At 35.7% G+C, this 25,975-nt stretch overlaps 1 protein-coding gene across 16 annotated transcripts in view; it reads right to left on the bottom strand.

Moving 5' to 3' along the window:
• SLIT2 (slit guidance ligand 2) overlaps positions 1–25,975 on the bottom strand; it is a 256,993-nt gene that overhangs the window by 215,414 nt on the left and 15,604 nt on the right. For all 16 annotated transcript variants that reach the window (XM_026792129.2, XM_026792130.2, XM_026792131.2 and 13 more), the window contains exon 4: positions 20,627–20,698. In XM_026792129.2, the coding sequence (XP_026647930.2) occupies positions 20,627–20,698 (72 nt within the window). The remainder of the gene's footprint in view (positions 1–20,626; positions 20,699–25,975) is intronic.

Below are 25,975 nucleotides of genomic sequence, written 5' to 3'. Positions count from 1 at the left end.
CAAAGTAATATACTGTAGGGGATAGCTCATTTGTCTCAGCTTCCATCGCCTTAAATTCATTTAAAGAGTCAGAAGGAAGCTTTTATCATATGATCCTTCTAGCCTTGCCCTTTTCATCTGGATCTCTGAGAACAGATTTCTCAAATACACACAGAAAATAGTTTCAGTCAGTTCCTAATTCAAAACACAGGCTGGCAGAAGTGGTGGCTCAGGAGACAGGAGCAAGGAAAGCTAAATTTAGAGAGGGGTACAAAGCATTTTTGGCTGTCAGGATACCCCTAGACTTCCAGAAAGGTGGCAGGTTTATTAGCCCCTGGAGTAGGCAAAATAAAATGGGAGGCTATGAAGACAGAAGAAAAGTTAAAAAAAACACCTTATTGTTTTTTTACCCTCTGCCCCACCTTCTAATATGCTGTTCTACAGAGGTAACTGTAACAATCTGCTTTATTCTCCTCTCTCTATAGAATTCAGGACGTTTTTCTCCAAAAAACTAATTTTAGAATGCTCCACTTATAAAAAAAAAAGGCAGTTTAAAAGGCATGGTTTATGAAAGGTAATTTTATAGCACAAAGAATAAACTAACAAAAGATTAACATAATTCATCAGACAATTAAATACTACTGTAATCAGAGCTACCTTCTCACTAAACATTTCAAACACATACACAACAATAAACTTTTATTCAAAATCAGGTAGATATTCACATGAACACGAAAAGACAAGACAGTTTTACATTGATGTATCTAATTGATAGAACTGGTGATACAGAGAACAGTGGGTTTTTTTTTTTTCAGAACAGAACACCAGTTGCTACCAATTAAGACTTTTTCCACAGGCAAAAATACAGACTAAAAAGAATAGGAACACAGTTCTGAGGAATGCTTTTTGGCTTACAAATTCTAGAACTAAATTATTTTCTGTTCTAAAAGAAATTAAAAAAAAATAATTCACTAAGGAAACAGCTTCTGTTGAGATAATTTATCCGATTCTACTAACTCAGATAAAATAGTTTCTGAGAGTATTTTTTACATTTCATCCAGTTTGTGAATTTTGGATTCATTTACCAATTAAATTTAACCAACACAATCAGAATCAAATCATGTCAAGAATTACTAGTATTTCCAGCATAGTTTTGAAATGCAGGAAATTACCCATACTAATTCTATTTTCTACATTCACATACATTTTTTAAAATTTTGCTAGTTCCTGTCTCTTTATTGCACATTATGTATAATTTTGAGTACATAGCTTAAAACCTTTTGAAAACTTTTCATATTGAATTATATATTTGGCTAATAGAGACATTAAAGCACATAATGCAGAAAAAAACATACAAAATCCTTCTGGAGGTCCAGGTTTTTATAGGAAGCATAATAATTTTGTCATTTACATACTTTGAATCTTTTATGAAAGATTTAACAATGCTTGGATAAAAATTCTCCTAATATCTACTGCCAAAGTAAAAAGTATTCAAGATGCTGAGGCTCTCGCTAAACCATAAAAAATATACCAAGAACTTAGCTGCCATATGTATTCTCAATTCAGTCATTTCCACGTCTATTTCCTATCTCTTATGAAAAATTCCTCATCCTATGATGAGCTCATTTATTTCAGCCAGTGTATTCTTGGCGTCCACAACCTTTGTTTTCCAGTTTCTAGAAGCAGCCTTGCTTCCTTAGGAGTGGAATGGGCCTGAATGCAAGTGCATTTCTTTGCTTTCCACCATAAACCCCCACCCTCCAGAGAGCTCCAGGCACTTTGGTTCTGTTCAGCAGTTTCCTGAGAATGGGCAGAACAAGCCTGACCCAATTCTATAGGCATTGCCAATGCTTAACAAAACACTTGGGCAAGGTAACAGGTCCAGCTGCAGAGAGGAAAACATACTGTGTTAAGAAAAAATTTTATTTCACTCTCAAAATATATTTTTCCATTTTCACAACACATTTTGCTGCTATATGTTCTGCACTATACTCAGAGCTCTCCAGTCTATGATGAATCATTTGTCACAACCACAAAAGCTGTAATTTTTAGGGCAAAGTCCACTATGGAGGTGGAAATGTCTTAAATTATATGGCATGGTTACAGCAGCCCACTGACATTTTAGGAAGAAGTAAGGTGAAATCACTATATTTAATATAAAGGTAAAAAATATACCTTTTTTTTTAACAGTAGCATTGTAAGAAGGTTCTAGTCACTTGACTTTACTGCACTAAAAAAAGGATGGAAGAAGTTTTCATCCAGACTACAGGGTCTCTTATCACAGACTTACCAGAGTTTAACACAGTTGGCCATAGTCCATTTGGCTCACATAGTCCAGTTGGCTGCAAAGCCTTCAAAAGATGTGAATTATCTTTCTTTACTCGAATATCAATAATGGTCTTCAGCTGACAAACTAAGTATTTGTCATTATAGTCCCTGTAACTTCAAATCTACCAATATTGTCTTGATGTTACAAAAAAAAAAAATAAAGATATTCAAGGGCAAACCAATGAAGTTATCTGTTTTTCCAGAGAGTTTTTCAGTTTGTTTTTTTCTTTCTTTGGTGCATTGAAAAGGCAGGGAATAGAAGAGGGTGAGAGAAGGTAAAACTGTGTCTCTCTTGGTGAACATTAAGAGCTACATAGAATTAATGTTCATTTTCTAGGTGGATCTTGTTTTAGAAGGAATAGGTGTTATATTGCAGTATCACACCAAACAAGCCTTTTGTCATTTAAAGATTTTTCACATTACAAAAATAAAAGAAAAAGTTATGGAAAACATGGGAGAAAGAGCAACATCTTAACTTCCTCTTGCCAACACTGTATTTTACTAATACAAACAAATACATCACTCTTGAGTTACGTCACACTAAAGTTTTATAGGAATGCAAAATAACAGTGTGGCTCTCCAAAGAAACAAAGAAAAAGACAACAGTGGCACATTTAGTTTCCCAATTAACAATAATGCCAAGATACATTAGCAGTAAAAGTTTAATAAAAATTGGATTGAAGCTACTTCCTGAGGCTTATGAGGTGTCTCTAGCATTGCACCACAGCATAGCATATCAGAACACAGTGAGACTGTTTACCCTGTCAATCACTTGTCAATCTATCCAGCTTTCTACAAATACCCCTTGTATTTGGAAGCAGTTTCACAAACTTCAGTAATTAAAATTTTTAACACAATAATAGACACATATAGCAAATCTACCAAACCAAAGCAACTAGCATGCTCAGGGAACAAAATGTAATGTCATGGTTACCTTTGGGCAATTAGTTAGATATAAAAATCTCACACAGCTATTTAAGATACATGTTTATTTTTCAGGTACTATTTTCATTTTTCTTGGGGGATTTTTTTAATATTTTATTGATAAGAACGTGGGAGTGCGTGTGACTTCAAAATGAGCAAGTAATTAGGTTTTCTCCTGCACTGCATGCATTCCATAGGAGAAATAAGAAAACACTGTCTTTAACACAAAGCATCTTAGAATCATTTATAATAAATAAAGCTAAGACTAACTAGGTTTTTCATTAAGAATGCAGAAGTGAATTTTCCAGGAGAAAATGTCATATTCTCCAGAAAAGACAGAAATCTGGACATCACAATGCCCATCAACTGAGCTCACAGTAAAAGTCACCAACAAGTAACACCATGCTGAGATTCAGGACAGTGATGAGAAGTAACATACTGAAGATATTGAGAAGACAAAAAGCTTTCACCGCACCCAAGAATTGGATGAATTTGATAACAGAAGTACGGAAGAAGCATGACTAAACATGATATCCCCTGGGATCTGACAAGTTATACAAGAAGAACAAGTGTCATGAGAAATTATTGCTGCTATTTTATCTATTAAACGATCCTCTATTTCTTTGCACACAATTTTTTCTTTCATTGATCCATGATGTGTAAAAAGGGGATCTGACCAGCAAAAAGCTCCTCCTGACGGCCCAGGAAAGCTAATCTGGCACTCTGTCAAATTACAGGTTTGATTGCACTATGCAGTCAGTGTCTGTATTGGTGAGGAAATAAAAATTTCTGTACTGAATTACCCCATCCTGTGACTCCAGGTTCAGGTTTGGCAAGTTTACATTTCCCAAAGAAACAAAAATCCCCTGCAGCTGGCCAAACAAAACATTGGTCCACAAAGGCAAGAGAAACAGTAGCATATTTCTCCCAATATAAATCTAATGATGGTTTTGTGAGTAATAGCCATCTTAATTCAGACATGCAAGGTGATTTCTTCATTTTATACATAAAACACATATCTGGAAATTATAATCTGCATTTCCAAGTGACCATATACAAAAAAGTAGTTATATAATTTGCCACATTTCTTGGTCCTGATTCACAATGCTATTTCACTGTTTGGTGAAGCTGCACCATGAACAGTCTGCAATTTCCTTCTTAGAGTTTTTACCCATTTCACACTGAGAAAATGACTTAAATTAGCAAACAATTCGTGGATTATTCTCAGAGAATAATCTGAGAACAAACAATTAGCTGTCAGCTAGGAAACCATATGTATATTGTAACAGTACTAGCTAGTACTGTGATAGGAAAAATGGAATCTGGAAGGACCAGAAGGTTTCTGAATTTCAAAAAAGCATATTCCAACAAGACTGTCATTCACTTTAGAGATAATGTCAACTACTAGGACATTGATGAAGTCATCAAATCAATTAATTGTAGGCCATTAAGAAATCTTCAGGGCTAGAGCTGGCACTAATGGAAGAGGAAGAACGAGGAAGATTGAGTTCTTCATGATGAAAAACAAATCTTCCATCTACAGACACATCACTGTCTTTCAAGATTCACATGCAATTTTCAATATTGTTTCCTACATTTTTCATATGCTCCCCTTGGCACCAGATTTCATTAAGATGCTGGCAGTGCCATCTGCAGCTCCAAAAGCACCTCCTCTGTCAACAGTTTGATCTCAGATGAGTCATTCAGCCTGGCCTAGTGAGCAAGCAGAAAAGCCTCTTAAGCCTGTGTAAATAAGTCTGCTCAATGAGCTGCATTAAACACCTTGCAGGAAACAGGCAGTCAAGCGAAGAGGGTAAAAAAAATTGCTTTTACCACAGTTTGAAATTCTAACCTTGAAATTTTGAATTTTAAATTCCAAAATTCAAAATTGTGTCACAGCCCACGATCCATTGCAAAGTCCTGCACCATCATGGAAGACAAACAAAAGGCACAGCATTCCAACCAGCAGTACAGCTGTCCCTGATCTTTGGTAGAGTTACCTGGAGAACTTGATGGAAATAATCTCCCAGTTGCCAGTGCTGATGCTCACAGTGGTATCAGCATCCTATGTTGGACCTCCATTTTTGGACATAACTTCATTTAGCAGAGAAGATAAGCAGAATATTTAGAAAAAGCTAACAGAACATGTTTATATAGAAATTGCTTTCATCAAAAAACAGCAGCAGAGGTTGCATCAAAAACAGGATTCACAAAAAAGTTAAAACCTTTCTGTTCTAACAATAATTTTCCTACTCTCAAACCTTCTTTCTGAGTTAAGACTTTTCAGGTCAGCCTGACTTGAAAATTACTTGAGGATACAGAAAAAACGAAAAAGAAAAAACCAACTGACAACTGAATTATATAAAGATAGTAACTTCAAAAAAAAAAAAAAAAGGCAAACAAAAAAACCCGAAATAAAACACAAAAAAAACCTATGAGGAATTCCAGTTTAAGTAGTCTAGGAAGCTCATGGATTCTGGCAGTAGCAGGCTCAGCATCCACAAGGGGGAGCCGGCCCCAGGGAACAAACGTGAACTCTTGCTCTCCATTAGACAGCTCACGGCTGTCGGACAGCTCACCAGCCCACAATCTGGTACACGACATTTTCCGCAAGTTTTAGACTTTAATCAGGGATGATGTTTGCATAAGAGGAGAGTCACAGAGAGGGAAAGCAGGAAGGAAGCTGAAACAAATCAAGAAATGGGGATGTGACCTTTACAAAGAGAATATATATAACCTGTCTAAATACACTGATTTTTAAAAGGAAGAACCAGCCCAGGGAAACAGGAATGGAACATAAGCACACAAAAGATATATTTCTTATTTATCTTGGTTCCTATAGTGTGTCTATTTCCGCTTCTAATCTGCTTGGAAATGACTAAATATTTGTTAGTATTTCCATTTTGGAACTATTTATCTTCATAGCCATAGTAATATATTCACATGAAGGCATCAGAGCTGCCAAATTCCTTCATTACAATTTGAATCGCGGTGTAGAGGCTGGGGTGTTGGCACTTGCATCTCACTGGACCCATAACAGCAGACACTCATCATCATCAAGTCATTATCACATTTTCCCTTCGTGACTGTGTTTATTTTAAGAAATTCCCCTGTGTTCAAACACTACCTAGGCTTATTTCAGGGTACAAGTTCTATATAAAAGTTCAGCACAAACAAGTATTTCTTTACTTTTCCTTTATAGTTCATACCTTCTGGAACAGTTCCTACAGATTCGTATCTTCAACAAAATATCCAAAAATAAAACAAAGTAGAAAGCAAACAGAAAATAATATTTATCACAAATGTTTTAACCACACCCCCTCCTTCTCTCCTGCCCCCCCCCCAAAAGTTACTAAGTTTCCTTTTGAAACTAGTTAACTTACACCACATTTTCTTTTTTAAAAAAGGCTCATATTTGGAAAGTTTTACATAGTGCAATCCTCTCTAAACATTACACAACCCCAAAAGCACAGCTGATAAAAACTACACACAGCAGGATACTGTTATCAAGCAAATAAAGCACCAATTAAAATATGATTTCTGATTATACAATATTTTCCTCCAATAAGGAACAGAAACCAAATTCAGAACATCTTTTCAATCTTCTTCTGGACCACCCAACTGAAACACTGAGCATAATTGAAGTTGATTGGCTTTTTTTAATTAGTTATAGCTTCCTATACAGTGTTTATTCTCCTTTCTATATGAAGAGAAAGATATGGGTTCTCCATATCTTTATTTAGAAAAACATTCCTAGCATATCCAGGGAAATTCATTAACCAGGACATGCCAAAATGATGACGACCCTACGCTTGGGCTGTACAGATACAGTGATTATCTTCTGTTGGTACCTTTCTTTAGGCATATCAAAACTACTCACTCTTTTTTAAATACTTACTAAATTTATAGGGGCCCTGCATTCTTATTGTGCAGAATGAGATTTCACCATTAAAGACTTTTCAGCTAGGTTCCCATTTAGCAAACTATTTAAGAAGTCATGTCAAGTTCAGAAGCCAAAATAAAACACAATGAACAAATACAGTCATACAGCTGTAATTAAAAACTGCAAGTAAAGTGAACAAAACAAATTAACAGCAGCAGACTTTCTTACAAGAATTCCACACGCAGCTAACCATGCAAAAAGGAGGCTCTGAACCCCGTTACAGGAATCTAGTTTAAGTTCAGTTTTCAAAAAGTACAGTTACAAAGCTGTACATTACCAAGGAACTATAAACAGAAACTACGGCATAACATTCTTATTCACTATATGAAGATATTAAGCTAAGTTCCAAATTTCTATCTCTAATTCATCAAATAATAATGCAGCATTTAATGGATACAGATATTTTTTCTAACTATTTTCTAACAGAAAAATCTTTTCAAGACAGACATCTCCACCTTTATTGGCATTTTCTCTTTGACTACTTCTCAAACACTGGGATTTGTCTCAATTCTTTGGGAGTTGCTTTCGTTTGTCTTAAAATGTTAGTGTTTTAAAAAGTAATAGTGAAGGCCCAAAGAACTACCAGTGCTAATGCATTTTCAGGCCCAGACATCACACACTGATGCCTTGCTGTATGTATGAAAGGCAGAGTTGTGAACACTCAAATTCCTGTTCCATGGAATACACAAAACTGAGTGGTTATGCTAATAGCGCTTTACTTCAGGAAACAGACTTTGAAGTCTTTTACAGCAACAGGAACAAAACTATGGTTTTCTAATAGTAAATGCTTTCTACTTTTGTTTATTCAACATGCAACAATTCTTATGCACCTTAATCTGAATTTCTCTGGAATAAGCACATGAAATAATACACTTTTCTGCCAGCCCTGAAAGGCTCTCTAGGCCTCAATCCTACATTACAATTATGGTAATCTGCAGTTCTTGTAAGAAAAATTCTTCCCTGGACAAAAAGAAAAATCAGCAATCAAATTGCCAAGTATTTGTGACTTTCAGTTAAATGGCAGCTTTTTTATGTTTCAGAATTTACTCCCTACTACCAGCTCACTGTCTAGAGCCTGTCTAGGTATGAGAAGCACTGCTGGCCAGCAGTGTGGCTCCATCAGACTCCTTTTCTCCTTTTCACCCTAACCAAATACATCACATGCAACTCAGCACTGCAAGCTGCCATTCATACTGCAAGGAAGAATCAGGCTCCTCTCCCCATTGGCACCTTTGGGGATAAAATCACAATGAAGAGAGCTTGTAACAGAATGGTGTGGAGACCAGCAATGAACAAATCACAGAAAAAGCTTTGATTTTCAGCTACTACAGAGAAAATCCAACACCCCTGTTACTCCTAAATGTTAAATCTTAGGAATTAATTATTATACCAAACTGTACAGTTACATTTATTTACTAAGAACTTGTGCATCTAGCAGTATTATTATTATTTTATTTCAATGCTGAATATACACCAAACAATCATTCTTAGGTCACCCATCCCAAAAAACTTGCAACTCCCTCCAGAAATCTTTTCTTGACCAATCAATTTCCTAATTCAACTACATTTCTCTCAATTTTGCTGTTTATTCTTCCCAATATACATGCACACATGATACTAACATTATTTTGCTATTCACTCATATAAGTGGGCTAACAGCACATACTAATTTTAAAGCCTTCCCTACAACTCAAATGCATTTCCATTTTCTTTCATTTCACTGAGGAAAAAGACAAAATAGGTTTTGCAACCTGAGTCACAAGAACAGAAAGAAACTTCAGCTTAGCCAAAATATTAGTGAAATATTTTTAATGTTGCAACAAAATGAAAAAAATACCCATTTGAAGTGAACTTCCCATGAGATTAACTAGCAAAGCAAACCACATCACCATTGGTTATGCAAAACTCCATTACAAAGTTAGAAATATTTTCTTTTCTATTTCCTGCAGTGCCTTTGATACACACACATGAAATGGGATGATGTTGTTGCTCCATGCTGCACATTTACAGCTATTATTTTCTCACAATAGATTTTTCCCCCAGTGATTACAGTCTTTAGTTTGCCATATTTTGTACTTCCCACATTCTCCACTTCATATCCACAGAAAAAATAATTCCAGTACACTTTTTTGTTTTAAATTTAAATCCCTTACTATTATTTGCTTTACCAAAATTTACTGGTATGCTATTTAAACAGTTTAGATCAGCAATCAATAGACTACAAAACAATGAATCAAATAAATACTTCACCTCAGTATCTAAAACTTCAGGAATATGTTGCACAACTGGCCATGCCCCAGCAGCTTTGAACAGAGCATATAGTTTTACATGCAAGACTTCAAAGGTGACTGTGCACTGCATGTTGCAAAATTATTTCATTTTAATATCGCATGCTAGTTGAACAAATTTTACTAACAGTAATCTTTATTATAGATCTGAAAACCAGTTGAACAATTTTCTGGTTATTTCCTAGTCCGAGACTCATAACATGGTGAAAGATTCTCTTATTTTACACAGAGCCATTGTTATCAGCCAAGCAGTGAAGATGGCCTGACTGGCATTTTGACCAATGCTCAAATCTGAATGTGTGTGGCTACTCTCACTGAAAAACCAAGGAAAAGCAACACTGTGGTTATGACTTTTTTATAGTTGAAATTTAAATTTGGCATCTGCTAAACTTACATACAAAACCAAAAGTTTGCCATGAGATACCTGTGTACTCTGTGCCAAATAGCGGTTTTGGCTTCTGCACCTCTGACATGAACACTGTACTAGAGATCAGGAGGCAAAGCATTCCTCTACAGATTTGGCAGGCTGTCCACAAAAGTTCTGGTTTGTCATTTTTAGAAATTACTCTGACATAAAAAATAACGCTTTTTGAGTGGTATTTTTATTGTGTTGTAGGCACCTAAACGATGAGGACAGTACTACTGCTATAACAAGTTATGGCATAGGAGAGTTACACAGAAGTATTTGCTCTATTGAATTTATAGACATTACTAAAATCTAGAAGGGAATTAAGCCTCCTGCCTTTTGCAAAGAATGCACAATTTATAAACACAGAGAATACAACAGAAGCAATTAATCATTGACTAGATTTAACATTTATTCAGAAGTAGTAAGGACCAGATAGGAATTTTTCCCAGTCTCAGAAATGATCACTGCTTTCATGCAGCATACATATGTGTAGTTTTTTTAGTTTGTCTAAATGCCTTTATTTAGTTCTGCAAAGCTTTTCAAATTATTTTCCCCCTCTTTTAGATGCATATTTACATTCTTTTCTCTCTAATACTCCTGCCATAACTGTGCATTCAGAGAAGCAGCTATTATAAATCCACCTTTGTTATATTAGCTGTTATCCTATCTTCAGTGCAACTCTTCCCTGTGGGTCTTATCAAGCTCCATGTGCAACCTTTGCAGCTTCAGGGTCAACCATCTAAATCCCTGCCAGCTATCCACTGCTCCTACAAAAAGCCATAAAAGTGGGAAAAAGAAGAGCTTATGTTTCTTCTACCTTCCCCATGTTAAAATACCAAAAGCACTGAACAACTGCCACCAATCCTCTTCTTGTGCCCACTACCTTAACAAGTATGAGCAGCCCTTCCTCACAACTGTAAAGATTACACATTCATAGCAAAAATAAAAACACCAATGAACTGTCTGGGCAGAAGGAGAAATGAAAAGAGGCAAAGATTTTCTCTCTTGTACATGTTACCCTGAAAAACCTCAAGGAGTGCTTAGCTGAAAGGATTACCCCCCCAGTTCAGCCCCTTATTTCTTCCCCCTAAAGACTAAGGGCCCTGGAAAGAAGCCTTCAGAGTGTGGTCCTTCAAACACCCTTGAGCCAGGGAGGGCCTGCACCTGGGCTTGGCTGTAAAGATGAAAAGAGCTCTGCAAGTCCCAGCTTTATTCTCCATGAGGTGGGTCTGAACAGCCATTAGCAGAGCAGGCCTCTCAAGTGTCTGGGGGAGAGAATAAACCCCGCTCAGCATTCATAAGCAGCCTCTCCCAAGGAAAACCACCAGCCCTGGCTCCAAGTACCCTTACAACAGCTACAAGGATCAGGACAACAGCCTGGGCTGTTCATCACTGCAGCTCTGCCTTCAGCTCTTCTCCAAGACCACGTATTCACTTTGTATATTGGCACTTTCTCTACCACAATGAGAGTCCCTTTAATTGGCACTTAGATAATGTATGTGACCTTCCCACCAGGCCTCCGAGTCCCAAACAGTTCAGCGCAGTTTCAGCTGAATTTTACTGCTCTGTATGTAGAAAGTGCAGCCTAAGTCTTCCTGCATGCATTGCTCATCTCAATCACTCACCAGCACAGCAAACCTGCAGGCTCTACCAGGACTGAGAGGACAGCAAGCTCTGCATAGCACAGGGTAAGCCTTTCTTATCTATCCTAAGGCTCCTTCATCCAACATGTCAATTAAGAAATGGATATCGCAAAATTATTTTTCAATTAAAAACACTGAAGAAAGGACTGAAATTGCAACACACTGTTTGAACTCTAAATGCTCAAATATTAGAGACAAAAGAAAATGCAAGTCTCTATCTGAATATTAAATTTCATCTTAATAAATATATTTCGAGAAGTTCGAAAAAAATTAAGATCCCACTGGCAGATACAAGTCTCACTGCAGCTGTAATATTTCATCAAGTGTTAGATGGTTCATGTCAGTTGCACGGAAAAAAAGGAACATTTACTGTATCAGCAGATTCCATCTGCGTTTTCTAACTCCGTTATTGACATGTGAGAAGGATATGATCATCAGGAAAAATGAAAAGAAGACAATAAAATTTGTGGATCATCAATAATTGACTTAAACTGTGCTGGACTTTTATTATTATTCTCTTAGCATGCTTTAAAATTGTCGGGTTTATTCCCTGAGCAAAGACCAAATGATAAACAAACAACCCCCAAAACACTCTCTAAATCTATATGTCACTTCAATTTTTACTACAGAGTGTTTGCAAAAGCACATCAGTTGAAAAGCATCTGCTCTTTAACAATGAGCATTTCATCTAGCTTCAGATCTAGGATGCAAAAAAAACCTATTCAAATGTGCTTTCTAGGGTGACATTATTGCAGAAAGTATTTGTAGATCAACATTACAACAAAAAGCATTATGAAGGACCCAGAGCAAATTAAATCTTTTAGATAGCCTTGACTTTGATACAATGGAACATATGGAAGTAGATGTATGCTGGGTAAAGTGGATACACAATTTTTTTACACAATTTTGTAGTAATGTTTTTTCCCTTGCCAATTTCCTATTCTTTTTGAGGAATTCAGACAGTAGCTACTACAACCAGAATATGATATGATGTCTGTTTCAAACTTCCTTTTTTTTTCTTACAGAAATTTGTATATCCTTATCAAGAACACAGAGATAAATCTGCCAAACCAAAAACTTTATTTTAACTACAGTAGAATTTTTTTTGATAAATTCTATATACATTAGTTATTTTCCAAGAAAAACTATGCTCTGTGTAAGAATGTACACTTTGGGAAATATTTTTACATGGAAAAATATTGTGTTGTTTGAATGTCGTGCAAGTAACTTTAAAGAAGCTTTAAAACAAATTCAATGCATTTAAAATGCTATATAAATCAACATTCAGGATGAAGGGTCAACAGGGGTTAAACTGTCTGTCCTTCTTGATTGCCTTCATAAATGTCTTTTCTAGCTGTATTATAGAAGCGACCACAGCATAACTTGGATATTAAAACCTCCACGGAAACCAACAATAAAAGCTGCTAAGAATTTCACAAGGTTTTTTTTTTTTTTCCTCTTAGGTGTTAATTAAATGATCATTTAACACTGAAATGTAAACACAACATTTTCATCTGCTGACAGCATAGCCCATTATAAATCCAGGGTAATAAACGTCCTGGTGTTAATACTCTGAAGCAGGTTCCCACAACACACTAAGATGCCTTGTCGTGTCTAAGGTTAAGCATCTAGACACAAAACAAAGATTGTGCCTACTCGACTTCCAGTTCAATTTTCCCATCGCCCAGTGACCTAGGTAACACTTTGAGCAATAAAGAATAAATTTAATTTCTCCAGCATTTTGTGAGGATTAGGAACAATTGTTGGCCTGCAATGACTTTTTATCCTTGGATTCTTTCTCTTCCAGAGCATTCCCCCAGTTTTAAAAGAAAATTGTGATGGTTTAAGACACAGAACAAACAGAACTTTAAATTAGGCTTTTTTCAATCAATTGGAACTCTTGGAGGGGAAGCAATCAACTTTTCTTTGGACTTTTCTCAGCTATTCAGTTACTTTAGGCTTTAATCTTCCACTTGTAGAAGAAACCTACCATCACAGGGACAAGCCTCTATACTTTCAGATTTTCCCTTGGCTTGATTTATTCCTCTTTTCTGTTCTGTTTTTTTTAATCAAGATGACATGGCTGCACTTAAATGTCCACTCTGTGCAAGCCAAGACTTACAGATGTCCTCTTTATAACATTTCACACCGTGTTTCTGCGCCACATAATAATGGCAATTCCTCTGACATGCTTTTTTACTTTTCATTACATCTTTCACTGAGTTTCAGTTTTCTACTTAACTCCTGACTAAATGGTTTCCTCTGTCATAATTTACCAAAGGTCAACCCTCCAGGAACAACCCAGAGACTGATTCAAACTGGACATGAATATGGTTACAGGTGATCCAAAACCAGCCACTTTCATTTTTGTATTCAAACACAATTCTCAGCTTTAACTACTATGAGTCCAACAAAAACACAGAAGATAATTATTTATGCTTGTTGTCAAAGTATCAAAACCACAATAGCTAAAGTAGACCTCTCAATTACTCTGAATACCACCACACTATTTAAATAGAGCTATGGCTTGAGTAATTAATATGATTAATGTTTTTACATTAGATATATTTAAATGCCAGCAGCTAATAGCATAAACAATTTTAAAGAACACAGATATTTACGTTGATTGAGAAGAACTGCTGTAGGTCATATTTTTGTTTGCTTGGTGTTTAACATAAATTTCTGATTAAGGTTAAAAGTGACTGAACAGTTTTTGAGGGTTTGTTCTAATAAAAAACCCCAAAAAATATAAGCATCACAGAATCACAGAGTATTCTGTGATTCTGTGACGGCAGGGACCCACAAGGATCAAAGTCCAACTCATGGATATTCCTATCACTTATTATTGCAGCTTACATAAAGAGTTAGTGATCAGCCCGGATCAGAATTAGTTTTCAGCCCAACAGTACATCAAATTTTACATTTTATCCCACATCAAAAGAAATATTGCTTGTAAAACCCCAACAAAATTATGCTTTTGTGATTGAAGAAATAAAGGAAAATTTAACCACAAAAATGACTTCCAATTATCTCAAAAGTAAAAAATAAAAACATCCATATAGAGAGCATCATTTCACAATAAAATATTTTGTTTACAACTTCAAAAATCTCATACTATTACTTCTAGTAACAACAATTCACTTGATTTCTGTATATTTGGTACACCATTTTTTTCCTGCACAGCACCATAGCAGGTGACATGCAAATCCAAAAGAAAGCATAGCTCAGGAAAGGCCAACAGATTAAGAGATTCTATAACAAAGGGCAGGAATAGTAACAAAGTGACATTTGAAGTTCAATATTTGCACAGAGTGATAATTCATTTTATTTTTATTTTTCTAACTACATTTCAAAAGTTCATTCTGGTTCTATCAACATTTCCACTCAGCTGAATCTAAGGCTGAATGCTTGCTGTTGCTAGGATATAACTACTGCAAGTTGCACACCAAATGGATATAACCAATACTTGTTTCTTTGCTAAAAAATCAATCAACCTGATGAATTGTAAGCATTTTTGCAACACTTCCAAAAATCTCTAAAATGCCATCTTGCCATATCAGTAATGCTTATGTCTGAAGCAAAGCTACAGTGGTGTGTTTTTTGTTTTATTCAGTACCTTGAGACAACACAATTTTCAATTTCGAAACGTAGAAGAGAATGAAAGTTTAAAGTAGAAGCAAGTGGTCGTAGAACCTGAAAAAAGATGAACATGCAAGTCAAACTGCATAAAGCATTTGAGCTCCCAATTCTCTTTTGTCTTTACATTAAAAATGAGCGGGTAACAGAAGTAACAGTGTTTATAATGTCTCACAAAACTGTATCTCCTAGTTCTTCCATGCCAAAAATAAATGCCAGAAATCAGGTATTACAAATCTAGCACGGAGGTAACATGTTCTGTAACTTTGGTTTATTCTCACAGGCAATGAACCTTAAAAAGCATATGTTTAATACACAGTAATTCTTTTACTTTTGAGATAGGCCTGTCTGCCTACCAACTGAGATTATACAAAAATAAACTCCCAGAAATGTAACTAGCAGTGGCTATGCAGCATAAGGGACCTCATTCACCCTGAAAACATTCCATACTGGGGCAGTAAGACCTCCTGTTAGCAAAAATGCACTGATGTAGCAAACCAGTAAGCGTGCTTGCACACTGCAAAAAAGATTAGTTATTACTCATTTATTAAAAATTCCTTTTTAATTAGTGGCTTACAATACCGCAAAGCCAGAACTGTATAGTGATTTATACTTATCCTAATATGCCGTATGCCTTCACTAAATGATAATTTTGAAAGATAGTTATATTCTGAGAACTATAGTCACAGTTCAAGAATGGTGCTAACAAAATAATGCTAGTATTTAAAAACTAACTAGCAGTAGAATAGCTATAGTCTTGCCAACTGAACTTAATTGGCTAGATAAAACAATTCAAACATTCTTTTACTTGAACTAAGCAACTGTGGTAAAAAAAAATACAAGTCAAAACACAAACCAGACCAATACAATGTAGGGAAGACTTATCTTCTTCCATTTAGCCCTAAAATAAGACTTAATTCTATCATATGAAAAAAAAAAAAAAAGAATTGCCTTGTGTGCATGCTGCTAAAACGCACCATAATAAATCATAAAAACTCAAACAAGTGAGTAAAACACACACTATCCTGGGGAGGATATAGCAACAAGGTGGCTTCATAATTCATGTTTGAACTAATATTTCTCAAATTTTTTGTCCATCCAGCCCACCTCTGCAATAAAGTGGAGCACATTGTAATGTTATTGCCGCACAGTGGAAACCAATCCACTGCACTTACCTGACAGCAGCTCCATTAGCAATCTACTCTCAAAAGGAGAAAAAGTCTTCAATATTGTCTTTTGAAATAGGGAAACTCATTTTTGCTCCTCGTTGGATTTAACACCCAGAGCAGTTCTTTGCAGTTGGAATATTTCAGAGGCTTTGAAATAGGGAGCATTTTTCTAATGAGTGATTTCTTTATTGAGTTGTTAAAATGGTTTCAGACTGAAGTGCCTTTTCTACAAAATTATGACTACAGTTCCACTTACTGTGATTACTGTTAAAAGAAATATGACAAAATCATAAATTACACCTTAACAATAGGGAGTCCAGCCTTAAAAATATTTAGAAGCCCTTGTTCTAGTGCCTTACATGCACCTTCTTTTTCCGTTCCTATCTGATGTGGTTTGTTTTGCAGTTTTTTTCGGTTTTTTCTCTCTGGGCAGAGGTAACAGCAGCAGCAGGCTCAGAGAGTGACGCGGGCAGCACCTCCAGCCCCGGAGCCGCGGCTGGAGCTGCCCGGGCCGGGATGAGTGATGATGGCGGTGCGGCCGGACAACGGTAACCCTGGCAACTGCAACCTGCAATTCCTGCCCAGCCATTGTGGGATTTATTGTGGCAAGGGCCAGAGAGGCCAAGAGTAAAATGAAGCAGAGAACTATGGTGTCTGACACATCTAGTACCACACACTTTAATCATAGCTGGCAGAAATTAATTCAGGAGGAATTTTTGCAAGGGCCCCCCGTATGGCACGTTTTGTTGTTGCTGCCGCCGCTGTTCTGACCTAAGATAATTTTTAAAAGTTTTTTTTTATGTTTAGTACTTCTTCTCTGTAATTATTTGCTGTTAGGAATTTTTTAGTGACTAACAGACATCTCAAAATTGATGTTTATGAATCAGACTACATTAAGTTTTGGAGGTTTTTCCCTTTAGAGGAGAAACATTCACGGTGTGTACCTTCAAGTACTCATACTAAAAGAAAACATAAGACAACATTCACTACAAAGGTTGATTTTTTTTTTTCAAGGACAATATTGCCTAACTTACACAGATATTAGTCAGTAAAGAAACTTAACCACATTCCAAGCACAAGAATTGTAAATCAGAAGGGACAAGCTTTGTGCATGTAACTCAATAACCTTTACATGCCACTGATTAATAAAGGTATTTTTTACAACTGATTTTTCAAACAGCTTGGGTCCAAGCTGCAGCTCAGTATCCTGCAGCAAACAGCAATCAATGAACTGTGATCTAACCAGCCAAAGTAAGCAGTCAAAATCTATTTGCCTCAGATAAGCACTCACTAGGCTGTGGTCATTGTCTGTGCTAAGGTACCATCCCTGACACGACACAACATAGCACAAGTGGGCATACAGGTCACCAAAGAATGCCCCTCCTTGCAGCAATACTACTTGTTGAGCAAGAACTTAAATTATCATCCCAGGGGATTTCAAACAGCACCTTTATTTTAATGGTACTGCATCAAAACAGAGGCTCATGTACATTGTGCTTTGAGAGATTGCTTGCAAGGTAAGACTAATATACCCTACAGCACTCTTCATACTATTTTTGGCATTAACTACATCCTACTGAAATATTTATGTTAAAACACCTTTATAGATAGCTTTTAATGGGAAAATCAGCTTCTGTTTTGACTAAAATTATCCATTTCAACTAGTTCCAGGATATTTCTTGGAAGGCTGCTAAACTGGAAAGAAAGTAGCCTGAAAAATAATTTAACTACCTTTGAAATTAAGTGTCTTTAGGCACAGAAAATAATGCACTGTCTCTTTTAAATTCTCAACCTATTGCTTTCCTTTACTTACACTTCCCATCTGTCAACAAGTGCTTGTAATTTTATTACACTGTCCTGTAGTTTATGCAGAGTTGGTATTATTTTACAGAGTTCTGTTAATGGACTGGATAAATGGTAATGCTATTTAAACTAGTCTCCTGCTCCAGCAAACACAGCTGCAACTGTACTACTATTTCTAGGCAAACATCTTGACCTGAACACGCAGTGCTCTCTCAACCCGTCCAAAGAGAAATTGGAGCAGACAGCAAAGGGAAAGCATAGCCGGCCGCTGGCGGCAACCAACTGTGTCCAATCATAATTCATATACAGTGTAACCTCTTTCTTTTATATTGCATTTAGCCTACACAACAAGCATATGTGCTTCTTCACCTGGCATCTCATTTACAGCCAAGGGTCAAATGGTAATTATTATTCACAGAAGCTCAATAGTATGCTGAAACCTCGCAGTGCACACATTGTTTGATTAGCTGTTAAATGCCAAAAATAAATACTGAACTCAAAACAAATATATATATATATATATATAATTGATCATGTTTTGAGAAGTTTATTTCTCCTTAAAAAACTATTTATTTTGATGTAAATACATCTAAGCCTATCCAATGATACATATAAAGAACCAAATAACTTTATACTCTTCAAAGGGAACAAGCTACATATTATCTGGAAACTAACCACAAACATTTAACTAACATCAGTGCCTTTGTTGGCCTGGTATTTTTTAATTACAAATTTAGTGTTAAGCAGCTGTAATTTTCTACTACCATTCATATTTTCTTTTAAACATGACTTCATTATAACCAGACATTCACTTTCATGGTCTGATCAACAATAACCCTTAGGCAGAGGAAATTTAATACTGTGAAGCCAGTGATCTCTTACTTTCCTCCATATCCACTATGAGCACTTGTGTGCTTTATGTCAAAGGACATTATAGATTTAAAACTAGCATATATCAAATACACAATTCTAAAATAAATATATTCAAATGTGATTTTGATTGAAGTGCGCATCCATTTTTTGCCTGCAAAATATGGCTCATTTCTATTATATATGTATCTAGGTATCAACCATTACACTGTAGGTGGAATAATAAACTGACCATAAATCCCTTTAATCTCATTCCTGATAGAGGTAATGTCTTTATCCCAGCTGATGGAAATTATAAGAGACTCAACTGCTAATATACAACACAGTATTTGAATATATTATAATATTTTAGTAGAGAAAATATTTTTGTTTGTCAGGAAAAAAGCCTTAAGCAGCTTTCTGACCTAGTCATTTAAGAACTCATTAGATCTACAGGGAATTTCTGGAAACAAAGTATACATCTAAGGCAGTGGAATAAAACAAAATACACAAAAATAAATGTTTACAATAATAGGAGTAATTTTCGGTTTGCTATTGTATATTACTATAAGGAAGAAGAAAATAACTATTATTTCACAATAGTAAAATAAAAATCAACTAAAAATAAAAGCACCACATTTGTTCTCAAACACAATTCTATATACTAAAGTGAAACAAGAGGAATCCTGCTTTCCTCCAACTTGACTTTTCTTTTTCCAAGCACACAAGTGATGAAACCCAGTATAAACCAGCAATTTCAACAGCAGAAAGCTCACCCAGAGCCTGAAGAAATGTATCAAACATCTCCAAATTAAAACAGACTGAACTGGTACAACTTTGCAAAAGCCTACTTAAGCATGTCATGTGTTATCCCTTCCATAACACATATTGTAACTTAAAGATACCTTACAATTTAATTTGTTCAAATAAAACCCATTCTAAACTTTATTTCACATTTCAATTGTACCACAATTAAGCAGCTTATTAGAAAGGACAGTGGGCCAAACCATGTATTTTAAAATATTGCCTAGAGTAAAACATTATCAAACCAAGTAATACAATCAAAATAAAGAAGTCGTTTCTCAATTCATTGTCATTTTGATTTAAGGTAAAGCATGTAATAATTTCTTCTTCCCAGAGCTTGAGTTACCAGCTTTGTTTCCCTCTGTTGAGGGACACAGGAGAGACTTCTCTACAGACCTAGCATTTGCCAATGCCATCATTTTTCTGGCCAAGTGTGTATAGCCTCAAAAGCAGAACGTTACAAAACCTAAGTGCTTATACAGTGCTGCACCTTTGGGTCAGACTCTCCACAGACACTTTTTAGCTCTTTTAAGACAGAAACAATTTTAAAAACCCAAACAGGAGAAAAGGAAAATCAAAAGTACTCTTTCTGAAAAACTTCCTTACAGAAGTGGGAATAAATGACAATATTCTCATACAAGTATCAGTATATGACTCAGATGTAAAATACAATTTAAAAAAAAAAACTTGCAAAGTAGTGAAAGAAAGTACTCAGCTTAAACAAAACACCAATGTTCCAAAACACATTTTAGCCCGATGTGAGGCAAAAGATAAAAATTCCAATGCAAGACAGAGTAACAGACCAAATCCAAATTTTCCAAAATAATAGTTATTGGGCAGTGCCTACTTACAGCCTGTATAACTTTGGAGTCCCCAGAAAGAGCAGCTCAGAAAGCAACTGGAGGTTATTTCTGTTTAGGCGCCTTTGGAAAGAAAGAGAAAAAGTTGTGTTAAATTACAAATGCTACAGCAATGCAATGCAACCACTTTGAGTTGGAATCCCAGGGCTGTAACAAGCTGATTTTAAAGACCAGAAAGGTCCATTAGCGGAGACATGGTCCAGTAGTAAATTTACCATGGACTAATTACATTTTCTGGTTTCCCCCAACAGACCATATTACCTATTTTATGAAAGATTTTGAATCTCTGCAGTGTGAACCAATCACTAAGTCAGGACTCCATCCTGCATAAACTACATGAAAGCTAAAAATATAAAATCAGCAGTGCAAATTCAATTCCCTACCAACTCTATGTCCGTCTTAGTAAAATGGAGCAGATAGACATTTTGTAACCATGAAAAGGTTCAAGGGAGCATGTATCAAATGAATACACTTTCAGTAAACAAGATAATATTATGTCTAACAATCCATATAACCCATTTATATAAATTTTAAAAAGCAAAGGAAGCTGTTACAGAAACCCTACTAAAATAGAAGTGAAAAAAAACCCAAGGAGTCACAGCTTATATTTGGCATTACAAGGAGGTTTTTCAGGCAGCTTTTTCTCTTTAACTGTAAAGATAGGAACTTTGAGGAAGCTAATGTTTTTAAAAACTAGAACTTGATCAGTTGTACATAAGACAGTGTACAACAGAAGAAATTGCAAGTGAAACCTGGAAGGTGCCCATTTGTCTGTGAAGATTCTCACTGAGCATGCTGACCAGGGTCACAGCTGCTCAAACTGAGGTGACAAGATCAAAGCCCTCTGTATTACACCCACAGACAACACATCAACCACTAGCCAAGGTAAATATATTCTATCCACATGTTTTTTTCTAAACATATGATGCAGATTATTCTTTCTACTGTGTGTGACAGCTCTGGAGCATACAGTCATCCCAATCAAGAAGTCAAGCTCAAAACAGGCTTTTGGTTGTTTTTAACAAATGCATCCACCACATGTGGCACCTGCCATTCAAGCAAAGCAACTGACTAGAAAAAACTGTTGTGTCCCATAAAATTTATCACAGGTCACACTTTGCAATGCATGATCCCTCAGTAATTCAGGGCACTCACAGAAACCAGATTGCATGGGACTATCTGATATATACATATATATGCATTTATATAGATAGATATATATATAAATATAATCATAACAACGGTTACACTACATCAATAAACTGCTTTCAACACGTTCCACAAGGTGAAAAAATACACTAGGCATCAGTCTTGAAAAATAAAGCTTTAGAATTTCATAAAGGCTCAGATTTTCCTGTTTAGCCAAATAATTAAGACTGTTTAGCCTCCCTGAGCTAATTTCTCATGAAACATTGTTCCATACAATGGTCTTTCCAGTTTAAAGGTTTTTCCAGTTATTCCCATGTAGATAAATAGAGACATTCAAATTAAAATTTTACATAACTCCATGGTTTAGTTCAGTTAGTTTTTCCTCCCTTAAAGCTCAATGTGACTACTGATGAGAGTGAAATAATCTGAGAAATATTTTTATGCACACAGAGGGTTGCTACCACACTTCAAATCATAAGCAAGCAGTCAGCGACTTGAGTTCTAGATATCCATAATTCTCCAGTGTTAATTTCAGGTTCTTTTCTGTTGGTCAAGCATCAGAAATCCTGATTTCTGTAGGCAGAAGAAGCCTTAATCACATATTTAGTGATTTAAAAAAACTAAGAGTGAAGGAATCAAAAAATGTAAATTACATTTACATTACACTACTGGGATAAGAGAGGAGAGAGACAATGTGTTCTAATAATTAGGGAAAAAAATCTTAATCCAGCAACAACAACAAAAAAAAAATCTAGACTGTGATCTTGTAAATCACATGTCCAAATTAGAAAAAATTCCCATATAAAAGGCAGAGCTACAATTTAATGACTACTGGAAGACTTCTGATTTGAGCAATACTTAAAAAGAAACATATCCCAACATAAATAGAAGAAAATGATACATTTTATTGTTTCTGCATCTACTGCATTTTCAAAATAAAATCACTGATAAATTTACTAAAGGTCAGAAAATGTCTGTTTATGTATAAAAGTATATGCCAAGTCCACAAAACTTAGTTTAAAACAGTTGTCTTCTACTTAAGTTACATTTGCAGTCCAACAAGATTTTGAAAATGAAACAAACGTACAAAAGAATAAGTAAAAAACTAATTTTGTTCACTGCTTCTCTTAGTTAAATAGAGACTTAAACCTCTAACTCCATTTTTAGAGATCCAAAATTACATGGAAAAGCATGTAGGGTAAAGACTAAAAAGTGACTTTCTAATCAGTTTTTCAGAACAAAAATCTCTGTTGATACTTTGTAATAAATCTAGTAAGTTTGGACACTAGACAATAATGATGAGCTGTTACTGAAAGGACAATGAAATTACTCAGTATCTGTATTTTTATAGCTGTTTCATTACATAAAAGCCTCTCTAGTACAATGACAATATTGATGATCAAGTTCATCAGGCAGGCCGCCTTTCACTAAATGCAAGAACTACCTCACAGGGACACACAGCATCACTCAGAAGGGTATTTCACAGGCAAAATACTTCCTCTGCTATTTAACATCTTACACAAAGAGTTAACACCTTCAATCAGGAGTTTCTGTTATTACCTGTACTTCACATACCCCACACACAGCTGAGTATACCTTTAACATACTGATGCATCTGCCACTCTACAGACTTCCAAATCTAAGTTATGGACAATAAATCAAGTTGTAATAATTAAACTAGCAATAACAGCACTACTCTCATGTCTCACCAGTTTCTACCCTGTGAGCTTGGAACTTCAAATTAATGTTTCAACACACGATTTTACTTTGACATTCAGAAGACTAAAATATTTTTTCTTTGAGCACTACACAGATTGAGGGAATACACAAATTACAGATCCCTTATGAATCTTGCATTTTGCATCTTCTACTTTGACTAGCTTTATCCCACTCACTGAATATTCTTTTAGAACTAAGCTTTCTCTACCAGAAAGTTGACTATTCCTTATTGCCCGTGACCAAGAAGATAAAACATAATTAATTTTCATAAAGGCAATAATGGGAAATACATCAAATACTTCAAAAAGAGACTTAAGCTACTCTTTACACCTAACATATCATAGCAGATGCTTTTAAAAGAGTCAATTTGCTGTGTTTTCTATATGGAGATTTTATGAACTAGACTTCATTGAAATACATTTTTCAAGACTACAGTAGGTAGTTCTGTCTATAAAAATGATATGAAAATATAAGTAAATGGGAAAAAAGTATGCAGAGCAAGTCTGAAACAACAGCCTGGTATCACAGTACACAACAGTCTCCCATTCAACAGTCACCATGAAGAGTTTCTAATTTTTGGAAAGAGCCACACAAGGAGTCCAGAAAATACATTATTATTTTAAAATGGTTCACTGTTTTACATAGTTCCCCAACAATTCCACTTTTTCAGGTGACCTGATGCTTCATTTTGTCTGAAATAATACCTATTTAGTACACAAAAACATGCTGAAACAACAGTGAGTGAAAAAGATCCCCCTTCTCTCGAGCTGAAACCCAAGGTAAGCACAGTGGATCATGGAATCCAAGACTGTAGGAGGTTTTAAAGAACTACAGCTACTTTGAGTAAAAACAACCATAAACATTCCACCACATCTTCTTTCCATGTTTTCATGGCAGCAGACACTTAGCACAGTTACCTAGCAGGCTATGTTTTCCCTGGGACAATGCAAGAAGAGAAATTTCAGTTTCACCAACTGAACTGCTCTCCCAGAACTGACACAGAGCTCAAAGTGAAGCCCTGAAGAAACAGTAATGAGATATTCCATACTGTGAGTATTCAGTTTTCCAAATGAGCTGCAAATATTTGTGTTTCTCAAGGAGAGAGCTCAGAGAAGATGAAGCATTAGTGGTGAAAGCAACAGAAAATGTACTGAAGAATCTCTAACATTGTAACAACTTGTAAAGTCCTTCGGTAGTGTCCAGAAATAAACAGATGAGGCACTATTATATTATAATTCTTTCAGGTTTCAATTCAAATATACTTTTTTTTCTTCTGTTGCTGAATGGATCTTTAAAAAGAGATTGGGCAAACTTACACAGATGAATTTTTGAGCTCTTCACAATAAATTCAAGCAATGTACACACACTGCCTAAAGTATACAAAGTATTTCAAATACTTCAGTTTAAAACTCCCAGAGGTCAGTCTTCTAGACACAGTAAAAAAGCATCTCCAAAGTAAAATTATGGTATAATTGTATAAAAGTATTTAAGGACAAAAAAAAAAAAACCTTGACAAATGAGCAGGTGAAAATACTCATTAAATGAAGCTCAATGCCAACAGGCAGATAAAAAAGTAAGACCTGACAAAGAATAAATAACTTTTTGAAGCAGACAACATTAAAGTAAGCAAAAAAAAAAAAAAAAAACTGGCTTGATTTGAGCTAGTGGTTCTGAACAACAGGTTATTTTAGTTGAAATTGGTATATATCTGAGTTTTACTTATTTTCTGCATGCAGCCAGAGTGCAGGAAAGTGATGACAGATAGAGGCTGGAGGGAGAGCACATTGTGCTCCCAGTAGCAACATGTCCTAACCCACTGAAGTCTGGCCATGCCACAAATCCATCCTGATGCGTCTCTCAAGTTTTCATGCCACAATAACTATGATCCAGTAGCAATCATGCATGGAGGAGGAAGGGAGGAAAAAAAAAAAATCTTGATTGCACTGGGTACAATGTAATCATCTGCAATTGCTATAATTCACACCCATTTGTTTCAGACTTGTTACAGCCTTCACTGTAACTTGTTTCTGATCCCACTGTATCAACTACGTCCAGCCAGAGAAGCTGTAGGAGGCTGTGGAGCCTCTCTGGGAAAATGAGTTGCCCCAGTGCTTGACTGTCCTCACAGGGAAGAAGTTTTGCCCTTACGTGCAGTTACATTCCCCACTTCAATCTATGTTTGTTGGCCACCACAGCAATGAGCCTGGCTTGAGGTTTTTCATAACCACCTCACAACTACTGGAAGGGTGCTCTTTTGTCCCACTTAAGTAAGCTTCAAATGGATTTTAGTTCAAGTAGATGCAATTCTACCCATAGACCCTGTAGGACAAAAGATAACTTGAGAGCTGACTGAAGTTAAAAGTTGTTTCAAGTCAGTTATAAATCAGCTGTTTTCTTTAATTAGATACAGCCTATCCCATTGAGTGCACAGAGAATGAGTCTTCCAAAACCCTAAATACAGGAGAGATGCAT

This window comes from Zonotrichia albicollis, chromosome 5 (genome assembly GCF_047830755.1).
Source record: "Zonotrichia albicollis isolate bZonAlb1 chromosome 5, bZonAlb1.hap1, whole genome shotgun sequence".
Taxonomy (NCBI): domain Eukaryota; kingdom Metazoa; phylum Chordata; class Aves; order Passeriformes; family Passerellidae; genus Zonotrichia; species Zonotrichia albicollis.
Note: the sequence above shows the minus strand (reverse complement) of the source record. Positions and strands in the feature narration are given on the sequence as shown.